At 36.8% G+C, this 15,787-nt stretch overlaps 1 protein-coding gene across 7 annotated transcripts in view; it reads left to right on the top strand.

The window, feature by feature from the left end:
• The first annotated feature begins 3,931 nt into the window (after positions 1-3,931).
• Positions 3,932-15,787, top strand: part of LOC127951993 (trinucleotide repeat-containing gene 18 protein) — a 64,290-nt gene continuing 52,434 nt past the window's right edge. For 6 of the 7 annotated variants that reach the window (XM_052550180.1, XM_052550201.1, XM_052550220.1 and 3 more), the window contains exons 1-2: positions 3,932-4,024; positions 5,433-5,764. In XM_052550180.1, the coding sequence (XP_052406140.1) occupies positions 5,554-5,764 (211 nt within the window). In that variant the 5' untranslated portion in view covers positions 3,932-4,024; positions 5,433-5,553. Of the gene's footprint in view, positions 4,167-5,432; positions 5,765-15,787 lie in introns of all 7 variants that reach the window. The other variant, XM_052550190.1, reaches the window with a different exon arrangement.

The raw sequence follows: 15,787 nt of genomic DNA on the forward strand, positions 1-15,787 counted from the left end.
TAGGCTGCTATGAGTCATCCGATTCAAAAGCAACAGAGGCTGTGGGAGGGAGATCATATCTTTATTTTATACAATTGACCTTTTACTAAACTGGTAGAGTGGTAACATTATAGAATTATATCCTTGGTTGCAAGAAGTTAGGCCTTTAGTTACTTTTGGTAAAAATATGTCTGCCAAGATGTTGAAATTGTCCTATTTAGAAATGTCAGGAGTTCATATGCCCTCAGAAGAGTCAAAGTCTATTGTTTCAGGAAACCGATTCCCTCATGATTGTAGGTTATTTTCCCATCATGTCCTTTAAGTCCCTTCCCAAAAAAAAAAAGTTGACCCGGGGAAGATTCTTAGAGGATGCATGTTAAGCTCCCATATTTCAGAACCTTAATGATATGCCATACATATTCCTGCCAAATTGACAAACACTTTTTTTTCATAATCATCCCATCACAAGATATTTATACTTTTGTCTGTGCATTAAGTTCCATACTTTGTAGACATTTCATCTTTCAAGAATACCATTCATATTTGTTGAATTGTGAATGAAAGTCATCTCAATGAAGTTTTAAAAAAAGTTACATGATGCTTATATATATGTGTATACATATATATATATATATATATATATATATATATATATATATATATATATATATATATATATATATACAGAGAGAGAGAGAGAGAGAGAGAGAGAGAGAGAGAGTAAAAAGACACAGAAGCTAATTAAACTAGCTTGCCAATTTGTGTCAGTGGTGATTGAGTTTCAATGTTTTAACTGTCGTGAATTTGGTGGGCATTTGCATTATATAATTTCAAACATCTACCTTCCATTTCACTTGTACAAGTGATGTAAAAGCCAGTATGACTTGCAGATTCTTGGGAGGGCATTGGGTTACTTATATATCAGGAAAAAGGCCTGTTACGTACACCATGCAAAGCATGTGTTTTATTTTACTTTGGTACTTTGTTAATTCAATTATTTAGCTCCTTTCTGGTCTATGCAAACAAACATTTGCATAGCTCAAAATTCTTCATGTCAAGCCGTACATTACAGTACATGATTTGCGTGAAAATTGTGTAAACCTTTGTTCAACCTTTTACTTATTTTAATTTATCAGATTATGGACAGTGCAACTGGTTTGGATTGTTGTGCAAGACTGGAAAAAAAGGTGTGTTTGTGTTACATCCATTACACCAGACATTTATTTTCCCTCTTTCATTTATTTTTAATAATTTTATGTTTGCATACATTGCTCACTGCTTTTAGGCAATTCAAGCATAACATGTTACAGACATGTAAGACCATGTATAAATAAATATAAAATGTCAGTGTAACATAACAATAAAAACAAAAGCCCCATGTAAGAGCCCTTCAATCAAGTCATAGTTTTCTTTGGAACGTATATTGTTGTACAGTTTATTGCACAATATACTGATAAAAATATATATATTTCTTCTCAAGTTTTAACAATTATATGGTTTATAATTATATTAATTTTCTTAATAAATATAACCAATATTTACTGAATATTCAGCTTATTTAGGTCCATGGGCTATAAGCACAATGAACTGTGCCGCAGAACACTTGAACAATAATCGTTAGAAACATTAAAAACACAGGCTGGGTAAATGTGTAAATGTATATTTTCACGACACGCATTAAACACCCACCTTTGACCATCGAGACGATGAACAATGGACGAAACAAAGTATCCTATAACAACAATCCACGCGGATTTTTATGAACTGGGAACGACGAACGGTTGTATGTTAAGCAATATCCGAAGGAAAGTCAGTATTTGACCAGAGTACAGTTAAAAGCTTCAACATGAACAAACCGAGAGCGTCAGCCGCTCCGCGCGCATTCAGAGAGGCGTGAAGCTGCACCGATGACCGCGAGCCCGACGCTTTCTGCTGCAAATCAGCGCTATTGTTCCCGCGAATCCTTGGAGAAACCGGCCACTCCCGGGGCACGGTGTCTTTCCCGAAAGTGTTTTCCTTTAAAAGTAGGAGTTGCAATTGAGTTATGATCTTTAAAACCTGATAATTCACGGAACTGTTACGTCTATTCCTCCTGTGCTACCCGTTTCCACTGCCTTCTCAAGGACGCCTTGAAACCGCCTCACTGACAGGAGAGGAGCACGATAAGGGCGGTTAGAAACCGCACTTTTTTTTCTGATCATCTTTCCTCAATGTGGAAAGGTCTCGTGAACTGATCGATTGATTGATCGGCTAGAGTTTCTAGTTCAAGTTCAGATGAAATCGTGATGTCATGCTTCAATGACTGACAATGGAGCTGAACGGGTGATTCAGAAAACTGAAAAAAAAATATACTTTGATATTTCTTTCTTGAGCTTGTTTCACATGCTATGATTTTGTTGAACCTCCAGTAGTCAGTTTTTCAGTTTCTCTGTATTCCCCTGTGGATAAAAAAAAAAAAAAAAGACCACTGACCACAATCGAGGGGAATTTTCCCATTTGAACTAATAAACACATGCACTACTTTATACCTGGTTAGTAAAAAAAATATTTGTAAAGATGTTATTTCTGTAGTACAAAAAGAAAATTAAACAGAAATAAAACTTCAGTCAATTGGTTTAGATAATCTCATAGCCTATGTGTTCAACTTCACATTAATGCAAGACAGGGATCTTCAAACTTTTTTTAAAACCACCAAATAGGATTATTTTTTGATAAAGACCATTTTAAACTGTGTGTAAAAATATTAAACTAGTAATGCTATTTTAAGACCACGTTCTGTTTCTTAAATATAATAATTTATATTTTCATTGTACAAAGTAATACAATATTAACAGAAAAATATATAGTTTGACAGTTTTTTTTCTTCGATATAGGCCTACTTAAAATATTGTCAAAAGCAGACAGGAAAAAGATAGCAATAGAGAGGCCTACAGTACAATTGCAAACTATTCTTGAATCTGCGTTGCATTAAGTAGGCTAACCTTATTTTATTTAATTAAAAACTAAAATAAAATAGTTTTGCTTATCTCACAGTTTCCAAAAACATAATGAAAGTCTTATAGTAACAGATAATTCAAGATCAGGCATTGGACTTAATATCTTAACCCTTGTTAAAAAAAAAAAAAAAAAAAAAAAAAAAAAACTATATTTCAAATACTGTTATTTCAGACTAAATATAGTTAAAATCTATTAACATATTTACTAACAGATAACTCGAGACTTACTGATATAAAAATTATAATTATATTTTTTGGGTGTACTACTTGTGCACAATGCACATTTCTTAATATTAAGCCTAAAATGTGTTTTAATGTCACATTTTGATGAGAATTGTATTATCTTTGAATAATATCGATCTTTAAATGCAAAATATTTAAAGTGTACCTGAAGTGTACTTGCAATAGTTCCACTTTAGCACAATCAAATATACTTTTATATCTTTAATTGTACTTCAGCACTGCTTCCACACAGGGAATTTTATTAAGTACATAAATATGATAATGTATTTATAGTATACTTGGCATTAAATACATGTATTTTTTTACTAGGGAAGTTAATGTGTAACTTTAACGTGAAATTTTTGGTGGAACCTCAAACGCTCCCTCGAGGTCTCTGGACCCAGCTTCGAAAATCCTTGGTCTGAGCTAACGTTACTTAAATAGGCCTGCAACTCATACCATGAATGCTTTATACTAGAGACTGGACTCATGCAGTGTGTGTTCATTGAGTAATAACCAGGTCCGCATCCGTCTTTTTAATGAGTCGAGTTTGAGCAGCCTTGAAACTGCCCTCCAAAAAATTCTTCGCTTGTTTTGATCATTCAAGTCTCGAAGGAAGGGGGGCTTGAAACAGTTCAACCTCCTTGTTCCATAATTGGTTTTATAGAGATGGCGAGAAGCCAAAGTGTTTACATGGAGTTGACTGACACTTCTGTAGACCAATCAGATGCTCCGTTGTGGAACACGTCGGGTGAGATTCTCGGAGGCGGAGCTTGTGAAACAATGCTTGTTTCATCGCAGAAGAGTTTACCGAGAGCTACAGTGGTGTGAGTACAGGGCCTTCCCCCCCGTATGTGCTTTCGCTCTGCGTAACTACGGATGGGTTGTAAATGGAGTCTAAATTTTCCACCACACGTCTCACGGATTTTGCGAAGAAACTGGATTTTATAAACTGAGTCGCCATTTCAAGTAAGACGTAGGCCGTTTATCATTCTGCACATGACCCGATATACACAGAAACACGATGTTTATGAAGCAAAATCGCAGACCCTTTATAAAAACAGTGCTGTTTTCGCTGTGAAAAGGCGGGGGATAGTTTGGCTCAGTTTAATACTGCTTTATCTGCATCTCACCAAGACGCTGTGTGCGAAAGATTAACGTTTGGGCGGAAAAGTTTCGTTGCTGGAAATAGAAACGGGAAAGTTTGAAACGTGGCTCTCGGTCGGTTGGTGCTGGATAACACGCGCACATCTAAAGTTTGATTCGTTATTGTTTTCAGTCGTGTTTTGATACCAGTTAACTTAATCTCGCAACCACTTCACGCTATTAAACGTTGCCCCGTGAAAAGGTCAGACGTTTGGACACGGCATTATGTAATTTTATTTCGTGTTAACAATAATAACTAAAGTAATGCGTGATGTCATCTATGGAAAAGAAGTGGAGGCACCTAATCAAATCATAGCCCTGCAACATTAACCATTTGTTTTAAGTTAATAACGTCTAAACCTTCAGACTGCAGTGACAAACTGTTCAGCACGGTCCTGCTTGTATATTCATGTTGCTATAATGTACTTATCTAGATTTTAAAACATAGTTACTTAATAATGCCGTAGCCCATTTGGAGAAGATAAACCTGGTTGGTTTGCAGACAAACGTTTCGGCAGAAGTCAGTAAAATAGTCCGTTAAAATACAGCCTACAAACAGTAAGAAAAAAGAGGGTTGTTTTAAAATCGTTAACAGATTTAGATCACTAAAACCGCCAGTTGTGTTTGTTAAATTCGCCCGCTTAATATAATTATTTAGTTTTTACTATTACGTGCACTTGGCGTGTTTTAAACACTGTCCGCTCTTGACCGTTTAAACATGGACAGTTATGAATATGTTTGTAATCCGTTTGAATGAACCTATAGGTCACTGCGCGAACGATCGGTCAAGTCTCCACCAAAAGGCTGGATTTTCGTCCGATATTCTGCTTTCAAACAGATAAGGAGAGGCATTACCGTCTGTTTATCCTAAAATGGACTTTACGCGACTGATATTAAACGTTTTGTTTGCATCCTGGCCGCTCGCACTAGAGAAGATTACTCTCTTTTTCCAGCGATCTTGAGATTAAAACTGCGTCATTATGTGACAGCACTGCTTGTGTTCATCTCCGTATAATTTTGGATTCATTTTGGTAACGTTAGTGGTCCGCACCTATCGAGACTATTTCTTCTTCTGTTTTGTTTTTGTAGGTCGGCAGAATGCCGGATAAGGACACTGATTTGCCTGGGAATCTAGGGACATTATAGCCAATAAGACTGGCTTATTCGGATTTACCCGGACTGTTTCTTTGATCAAGTTGGGTCATTGTGGATGATGGATGGCCGAGACTTCGGACCCCCCAGATCTGTTCACGTACCGCCGCCCCTTCTCTCGGGATTGTCCATGGAGTCACACCGGCTCGGCGCGGCCGCTGCGGCCGGCAGAGTGCCGCCGTCTCCCGGTCATGTGGGCGCGGGACACCCGGCGGCTCTGCACACTGGAAAATATCTTTCATCGGCCATGAACCTACATTCTCACCACAGTAAGAGCAGTTTTTTTTAAACATTACAGCAAACGGAGTTTTTAAAAAATATAAATAACTTTTAAACTTTTTTTCTGCGTTTTGTTAACGATCTGCTGTGCTGTTTTTTTAACGCCGTATCGCTTGTTAATACTTTAAAGAAACATGGGGAGGATTTAATTATGTTAAATAATGCCAATAATGATTTAATACTTTTAAGTTTATGCGGATGGTATATGTGCGCAAATACATTATTTGTAAAACACGTAAAAAATACAATAAATGATTCGTTTTAATATAGCTCCTCTATTCACTAAACATGACTCGCCTTTCCTTTACAGAAAAACACACACATATTCACATTGGCGTTCAGATGTACTCATAAACATTTATGGGAACAATTGTTTTTAAAAGCAATGCATAATCAGCGTTCAAATCACCCGTGCAGTTCTCTTCTCGCTCGCAAACAACACTAAAGAAAAACGCTAATACCGTGGAAAGTCATGCATGTTGGTGCAAGTTGAATCATTCAGCTGTTTGAGTAAAACACAAGATGTCTTTTTGGGCAGAAGACCTAATGTTTCAACTAGCATCTAATGAAAATCGACAATATAGATTCATGACTGAAATTGCCCCATTTGTTTTCCATAGCTCCCCCTCTCAACACCACTATTATTGCTCTTCCCGAGTGAACTATTGCCTTCCCTGTCACTCCGTTAAGTCACAGTGTCTGACCTTTGTGTTTAGAAATCCTCTTTAAAAGTCTGCACTGCATATTTAAGAAAAAATATGTTTGCCAAGATGCTGATTTAGTTCTGTAAATGTGATGTTATTTAGATGCCTATAGCTGAATTTTCAGTAGTAACTATGTTGTATGTTTGCCTGATTGTCATAATAAATATATTTTCAGTAGTTGTCTTTATTAGGAAACAGAGATCTGTACGTTGTGGTCATTATAAGATGACTAAAGTATTACCCAAATAAGTTGAAAATATATTGAAATTCAGAGAAATATTGAGTTCAGAGAAAGAACTGTTGTTGTATTATGTTTCTGCAGCTAATAGATTTGAGTTTCTATTACTGTCTCAAGTCAGTTATTGTGAAATGGTGGTTTCTGTCATATAGAATAGCTGTCTTGTGTCCGGGGGCTGGACCCAATGCAAATGATTGTAACAAATGTAGAAGCAAACACCATCTACATCAATGATTATCAGGAATGACAACCGTGCATTGTTTGTTGAAAAAAATCAATGGTTTTCCAGTATAGTAACTATATGAAAAAGTGATAATGTTATTTCACTAGTATATTGTTGATTTTTATATATAGAGATGTATGTATGTGTGTAATATGGTGAAAAATTAATTTCCATACCTTTTCTCTTCGACTAGATGTAACATTCTGCAGATGTGAAAGAGAATCTTTAGATCTCTGAAGAAAGGAGCTTCTACTTTGTTTAGGGGTGTGTGTGTGTGTGTGTAGATGTCAGCAGTGCCATGCATATTTCCCATCTACCTGAGAGAGTTTTAGTCACCTTCACCCTAACCGTCAACTACCATGACATTTTTTACATGGTGTTATTGGATGCTTTATACTGATAAGATTTGGGTAGTGTAATAAATTATGTCACTGCATTTGGCAGCACTTTATCCTTATTGGATGACTACCTTTCAGAGATGATTGTTTTATTATTATTGCCCAGAGCTTTCATGAGTCATCTAGTTCTTTAAAGAATAAAAAAAAAATATAAAAAGCATGTCTGTCTTTTATCTTGTGATTTTTTTTTTTTTTTTTTTTTTTTTTTTGTGTGTACAAGAATCAATAGAAACGAGACCTTTAAAGGGGATTTGGTACTCTTTTCTCTTGAGCCCAAATATGTACTTTTTAAAATCTTCCAATACATTTATTGTGGCACTTACCAAGCACACAGTGACTCTGATGTAATTCTGTAAAAAAAAAAATAATTCTGAAAATATTATAAATGCAATTATTTTTAAAATCTAATCCTTGCAAGTGGTTATCACACTGACTTTGTCAATGACGTGTTTGTTTGTATTTAGTGACATTTTCATAAGTGGTCTTCATGCTTAGCTGTAATGAGTGAACATACATAATGTTTATGGAATGACTCAGCTTCCTGGGAACTGCCTGAACATTCCATTCTTTCCAATAATAACTGTTCAATAGCCATATTTCCTCTCTTTGAAAGAGAAAACAGATTTTGGTCTCTCTTAGTTTTGGTTCACCAGATTCTATGCAGTATGTTGTTTTTGTAACTAGGTACATTAGTTACTGAACAGGATAGATGTAGTTTTTTTTTTGGGGGGGGGGGGGGGGGGGGGTTTAGAGTTAAGAGCAGCTTGTATGTTGTGCACTAACTCAGATTTGTTCACTGTATGGGGCACAATGTTGGGAAATGTTGGCACAAAGTTTTTTAAATTATATTTTCAAGCACTTTGAACACTGACTTGTTGAAGTTGTAAAGGAAGGCTGCTTTTGAACCCCAGTCTTAGCGCCAGATAAAAAGGCATGGTGGCTTTTGGTTTGTTGGATTTGAACCAAGTCACATGGTGAAAGACTTGAGGGGCATGTGAGCAAAAGTTCATGCCTGGAATTTGATGTGGAATGTATGAAAATTTGTAATTTGAGTCTTGAATGTACATGGTCTTGTACATGTGCCGTGGAAAGAAAGCAATCTCAGTTTGTGCCATATGTGTGCTTCCCAACAGGTTCAGAACTGTACTTGTTTTCTCCCAGCTGTTCATCATACTGCATTACATACCACTGCTTGTATGATACTGTAAGGCTTTGTAGAAATGTCCAGCAAAAAAACAAAATCTAAAGAATAAGACAAGTAGGTGTGGTGAGGATAGACGCGTGTTAATGAGTGATTTAGTTTGTAATATTGTTTGTCTCTTAAACTTGAGAAGAGTGGATGTTTGAGCAAGCTAAATGAAGTGTAAGTGTGGCTCTGTTTTGGGAAAGGGGTGGGTGTACTTTTTTTGAGTTTTTGCACCAGCTTGTGAAGCAAACATGTACAACATTGAACACTCGTTCCAAAAATTTCACGCATGAATCCAACTCACCAGATGGCTGTTATTCTTGGATTTTAAAGTGACAACATTTTTTCCCTTAACTTTAATGCGTTACATTGCTGTTATGGAAAGCTTTTACTGAAATATGGTTGCAAAGCATTTCCACAGGACTTATCTGTAATTTGTCTTAATGGCCACCATTTTTCTGCAGTCTGACTAGGGCCCTTTGCATTGCACACATTGTTTATGAACTGTAAATCATCATAATGTTAAGAGAATTGCAGGGGTTGGAGTCTTGTTTTAACCTCCAAAATTTGGTTAAGGTTTATCTCTGCCTTTTATGTAACTGATTCTTAAGCCCAATCCGACGGGACTAGTTTTACAGGGGGTCATTAGAGAAATCTGTGTTTCACAGGGGTACTTGGTGATTTTAATCCCGTCCGAATCTGCCACATCTGTGTTTTTCTCACACAACCTCTGTGATAATATTAGAGCAAATTACCTACTGTTTTTCAGCAAACTCAGTGATCCTCTGAGAAAACTAATCCCGTCCGAATGCGAATGTCTGTGATTGCCGGTGAAATATTTTTTCACAATGCATTTCCTTTTTGTAATTTGCGTTTTGGCCAACGCGAATTACCATAGATGCTCTTACTGCACGCATGTTTGATATATTTGCTTTCCAGCAAAGAAATAATAATAATAAAAAGAATAAAATCAAGAGCCAGATCACATAAACTGTTAATACTGGCTATTAATATCAACATCTGGTAAGATTACTCACGTTCATTTATGCACTCAGTTACGTAATGTTTTAATTACAGATGTACCTTAATGAAAATTTTCACATTGGTTTTTATCCTACTACTGCTACTACAAAAAAAGAGAAGTTAAACTTAAAAAAACACATTAACATGGTTTTGCTATACTAGCCATTTAGTATTAAGTATTTATTGTGTAATAATACTAATGTTAATCAATCAGAATGACTATACGCAATAAAGAGCGCATGATCTCTGTGACGCTCAGATGCACAAAACAGACCCTCCCGCCTCTGTAATAAACACGGAGATGTTAGACCCGTCCGAATTGATACAAGAAAATCTCAGACCTCAGGTTGTAAGAATCTAAACTCAAACGTAGTTTAGAAAACTAGTCCCGTCCGAATAGGGCTTTAGACAGTACATTTATGCTTCTAAAGATCAACTGATTCAAATATGTTTTGAACACCTCATGATATTTACAGTGCAGCAATTTAAAACAGACCTGTAAACATGGCAAAATTTACATGAATCATCACCTAAAGTTGAGCTTTTGGGCGTCTGGTAGGAAATTATATTGGATGTTGAGAGCTTCTAGAGATGGTTTGAGAAACATGAATCCAGGAGCATTTTATAGGTAGGCTGTATAATATAATCTGCCCATCTGCTGGTCTTCACATTTAACAGTGAACATCCCACTGAAGAATGAATGTAGCAAAGTAGTATGCATAACAGCACATCTCTACAACATTACATTTTAGTCTTCTTTATTTTATATAATGCCGTTTATATGAGGATGTAATTAAAGTGATTTGATCTAAATGGATACTCCCCTTTCATGATACTGTAGTTTAGGAACATTAAAATCAGCATGATTGTTCTGTTGTTGAGGAGGATGGAGATCAAGTTTAAATTGTGTAATGCTGAATGTCTGTGTAATGGCTGACATGTTGTGAGATTTTTAAAGGATATTAATCTGAAGTATGTTTGTTGAACATGTTGAATCAATGGATGAAATGTGCTTTTCTACTCCACCACAGCACACTCATTTAACAGGGTTCATCTGCATCATGAGAAAATGCAAATCTTCGCTTGATATGCCTTTTGAAGTGCGCTGCCTTTTGGAATGTACAATGATCGATTTTCATATGGTGCATCAGAGGATCCCAGGGTTGCAGCCCTGCTGGTGGTTTATGGGCTGTTTTAATAGAAGGCTGGCCTCAAGATAGGAATGACTGCCTCCACATGGTTTACTCCCCTCTAGTTTTGGGGTCTGTTTTATTGATTCCATTTGAGCACCCTCTTTTTGCTAAAACCCCCAAATGGCAGCTTGGTTTTATGTGCATTTTTTCTTTTTTTGAAGAACTATCTTTCTTGTTGTTTCAGCAGAGTGCGGGAATCCAGAGCCGAGCATGAACGTTTCTGTTTTTACTTTTGTTATTTCAGCCATTTCCTTTTAATAAGCTGTGTGCTATACCCTCGTTTTGATGACTCCTAAAGAAATGGCTGCACTGCCTTAATCAGGAAGGGAACAAACCCTCATTTATAACCTGAAGGGTGATTTAAGGGGGGGAAACCCACTTGTAAAAATGTCCTTTGCCATCCAGGTGTTATCCTTTCTCGCTCTGTATGCGGAGGTTTCAAGAGCACAGAGGGGAAAGAGCTAAACCAGTGATCGTTGCTATTTGTTTAGCAATGGGATGCAGCAAGAGCCGAATTAATTTGTGACTGTCCTCATTGCTGTCTGGTTGTATCACGGCAGTGGAACTTACTCTGTGGTCCGCCTGCAGCATGGGCCAGCATCGAGCGGTAGTAGACAGTATGAGACCTGTCCTTCATTGTGATCCACTGTGACAGGCGAGGAGCTCAGCTGAAAGGGTGAATGGTAAAATGCAGGAGTCCAACCCCCTCTCATCCTGAGTGGTATGGCAGGAGCGAAGGGTCTAATGGAAAGAGAGCAGGAGGGGGGAGTGTGTGTGTGTGTGTGTAAACGTCCTGCAGCCTTGACTTTCCTTTGAATTAAACATAAAGTGTTTAGTGCCCTGGCGCATAGACCCCATTTGCTCATCCTACATGGGTAATGCGCTACACACATTTGAAATAAACTGTCCCAGTTGTTAAACGTGCTCATGTGAGTGTGTTTTATGAGGAGTGCTGGGGTCTCACTGGAGGGTGTTTGCGGCTTCATTTTTTCCTGTTTTAAGTATTTTTATTTTGTATTTTTTTTTATTATTATTATTTTTTTTTGCATTATTTGAAGCCTTTCTCTCTGAACGTTTGATCTTCGGTCTTCCTTCATAATGCTGTTCAAAAAATTATATAAAAAATTATACAAAATTCCCTTTAGAATGATCCCCCTGTACAGCAAGAGTGGGAAATGGAAAATCCTTGATTTAACATCCGCAAGAAGTGGCAGTAGGGGAAAAATTTTTATTAAAATGTAATTTGACTGTAAGTGATTGGAAGCCTGATAAGATCGAGTTTCTATATTGCAGAACCTCATGACCTAGAAAAACTACAGTGTGTCTGTGCTGTCAAATTTGGATCTCTTTGCTAAAGGGCCAAACAGAAATAGCCAGCTGATTTATGACACACTTAGGTTTGCTCGCTTCACATTTATTATTTGAATTTTAGGTGTTTTTTGCATCCCTATACCAAGTTGCTGTAACAATAACACTAAGTAATAATGCATTATTATATTGTATTACACTGTATTATATCACGTTATATTAGGGTTCAGTTACATTGTTAGCTCATTATTATTATTGTTATTATTATTATTATTATTATTATATTTTAGTCTGTCTTTAGGTTTGTTTTTCAAACCTTTGCCCCAGTGATTGTCTTGCTGGTATTTTTTATTTTTTTTTATGTATAATTTGGTATCTAAAAATAATTTTATAGGCTGATCATTGCATTGAGTCACTAGCAGTAATAATTATTGTTCTCAACTGAAGTTGATGAGACTGCATGTGCACACAGGTCTGAAGGATGGACCAAAGGGCAGTGAGGGTGGTGTTGAGGCTGGCCTGCATGAGGATGGGGTAGTTTGTGTTGGGGGAAGGGCCACACAGGGTAGCAGTGACCTGACCTGAGATTAGGCTGTGCCTCTGAAAAGCTAACAAAGGATGTGAAATGAAAGCCAGCCCTGCTCTCATATCACTGACTCCAGTTACAGTGCCTGCAACAAAGTGCTGAAGACGCTTGTACTATTTTAGCTTGTCCAGTTGTGGCAGACATTTACTAAATGCAAACTGTATTTGTTTGGTTTCTTTAATTACATAGATTATTAGTGGTATGTATTTTGCCTTTTGTTCTTCAAATGTGCAGTCAAGAAACTAATTTTACATTTCAGTAATCTTGGTAAAGAAATTAATTTATTAGTGTTAAATAGGAGTTCTCATAAACATTTGCTAGGCTTGCCATATATGAAGCTGCATTCATCAGCTGCCATGTAGGAAGTTTAAAAAATAAAATGCTATCTGAATTGGATTTTGTTAAACTAGAACTTGCAGAACAGTAGCAGAAAGTTCCAGTGGCCCAGAATTCTTTCTACTTAATTTTTTTTTTCAATTATAAAAAAAGTTCTTCTCATATGGAAATTCTTTTCACATTGTTTTTATTTTATTATTTAATAATAATAATAATAATACTTATTAAATACAGGAACCTTTTTTTTCCACCCTTGAGTCATTTGTCATCATGTGCTAATTTGTCTGAGGGAAGATGAAAGGGTCAGGTCAAATCACAGCAAAATCTGGAATGGTGGGATCTTGAATTTGGACACACAGCCTTATTTTCCATGTCACTGATGTACAATGTTGTTCTTGTACAATGAAAAGGTGATGAGCAGCTTTTCTTCAGTGCAGATATTAATGTTACTAGGGCAGTATGTTACATCACACAGCTGTTTGAAGTAGATATGATTGGAAAGCTGCCACATAATACAGAGCTGCCTCTGTGTTTCTATACCATGCTGCTTGTTTTTTTTTTTCTTCGTTTCATCATGGGCAAGAAATTGCAAAGATATTGCAAATTTTCATTGCACGTGCACATCATTCTTTGGCTGCAGTGTCACGGCTCTGGCTGCTGGCAGCACCTTAAAAAAGACCAAACAACAAATGCTGCTTTTGTAGCTTTAACCGCAATTCTGTCTTGAAAGGAAGGATTGAATATTGATGGTCACAAATGTGCTTGACCTTTCTATTGCTGGCTCATGTTTCTCCTGGTTACCAATCATGTGTTGGGTGGAGCTCAAAGGAATATCCTCTGACAGCAATAGAACACATACTTTATTTAGATTATAGATTTAGTCGAGTCTTTGTACTTCCAGTCTGTTTAAATAATAAAGAAAAGTATGTTTTGTCCTGAATCATATTTACTTCCTTTATGCTTTGAGTACAGTACATATTATTCTAATCAAACTAAAGGACAAACTCTGCATGCAAAACTAAACATTCACTATTATATACAACAAAAGGCCATGTATAATCCTCGCCATTTTCTAGGATGAATTGCTGCCCCGACACATTGTTTAACACAGTTGTAGGCTCGGTATTTGAATAGGCAGTGACGGCTAAACTTGACGCGTAGAAGCTTGTTTATTAGACAAAGATTACCTCAGTACGTTAGATTTGCCACTATAGGCAGCAATCATTTTGTCACTCTTTTCCTGTCAAAACATCTGAACAAAAGTTTCAGTTTGAGCCCTGCAGTGCAAGTGAGGTGCAGGAATTCAGTGTATTGTATATAAGATCTAGGTTGACTTGTTAGAACTGGTACATTTTGACATGTTTTTGTTTCTTTGCAGGTGATGCATTGAGTTGAGATAGAATCCCAAATTACTTGTTTTCTATTCGGCCATTAAAATGTGAAAATGCGAGCACTGCCCCAACTGCACAAAACGTCCCCACCACATGAGAAAGCTGCAGCTGCGTAGCGATCCTGCTGCCCACCTCACCCGCACAAAGGCTCCTCACATGGGATGCGGTTAGCACTGCAGTCCCGGGGTCGAACGTTACCACAAAAGCCCAAGTGACAAGCCCAACTGGCACGTAAACTTTTTTCTTTTTAATAGCAGAAATTAGCAAGGACCTTGTAAGATATCTTTTTTTAATTTTGTGAAAAGAACTTTGCCCTTTCTGTTATGTATTTGGGTATTAAAATAAGAGAAAAAAATATATAATTTAATTGATTGAAACAATGTTGCTATGTTTGAATAATCGTTACAGTTACATACAGTTGTGTCTGCACTTAAAGGGATAATTCACCCCAAAATGAAAATGATGTAATTAATAACTCACCCTCATGTCGTTCCAAACCCGTAAGACCTCCGTTCATCTTCGGAACACAGTTTAGATATTTTCGATTTAGTCCGAGAGCTTTCTGTCCCTCCATTGAAAACCTATGTACGGTATACTGTCCATGTCCAGAAAGGTAACAAAAAAAATCATCAAAGAAATTGCAACCAACTCCTTTATTTTAACATTACATTTTAACGACAAATTGTATGAGGGGGTATTGGCTTTTAGGTAGGAAAGAACAAATTTTTCATTCTTCACAAAGTTTTGAATTCTTGTTTAATTCCATCATGGCCTTTGCTTTAAGTGACATTAAATCCGGTTTCCCCTTGATGTGTGAATTGGTCTGCTGAGCATGCTTTATGTCTACCGCATTGTAATGTCTATCATAATGTTGTCTGTTGTCATGTGGGAGTGCTCTTTATGTTTTTCAGAGCAGGTGGTGGGCTTTGAAGGACCAGTTAAGAGTAGCTCTGAGTATTTTAATGGTCCTGTTTTCTTTGCCTCAGTTTAAGACCTTATTCTAATTAGTGTCTCTCTTTTCTCTAATTTACAACTGTTCTTTATGAATTGTTTTTAAGGGTCTGGCTTTAATTATATTGGGTGTTGGTTGTGGTATTGCGAAAGCTCACCGCAAGGCCTTTTGGGTTGGAGTTGAGTTGAGCAACATAAGCAATTAGGAAATTCCTGTATCCTATTCAGCTTTTAAACTACTTCTGACCTACTGAACTTCTTGTGTTTTCTTCGTGCATCTGAGATGACGACTGAGCGCTATAAAGCTGACTGATTGGAAACAATTAACGTGCCCTGCAAACTCCGGGTTCAGAGGGATTATATGACACTGGGAAATGTTTGCAGATGGGATATGAATATTTCAGAGAAAATGTGAAACAACTGACTTTGTAAATTCCCATTGAGACCTTCTTGGACGTACTTCTAGGAAAACAATC

Source organism: Carassius gibelio, chromosome A3 (assembly GCF_023724105.1).
Source record: "Carassius gibelio isolate Cgi1373 ecotype wild population from Czech Republic chromosome A3, carGib1.2-hapl.c, whole genome shotgun sequence".
In the NCBI taxonomy this organism is placed as follows: Eukaryota; Metazoa; Chordata; class Actinopteri; order Cypriniformes; family Cyprinidae; genus Carassius; species Carassius gibelio.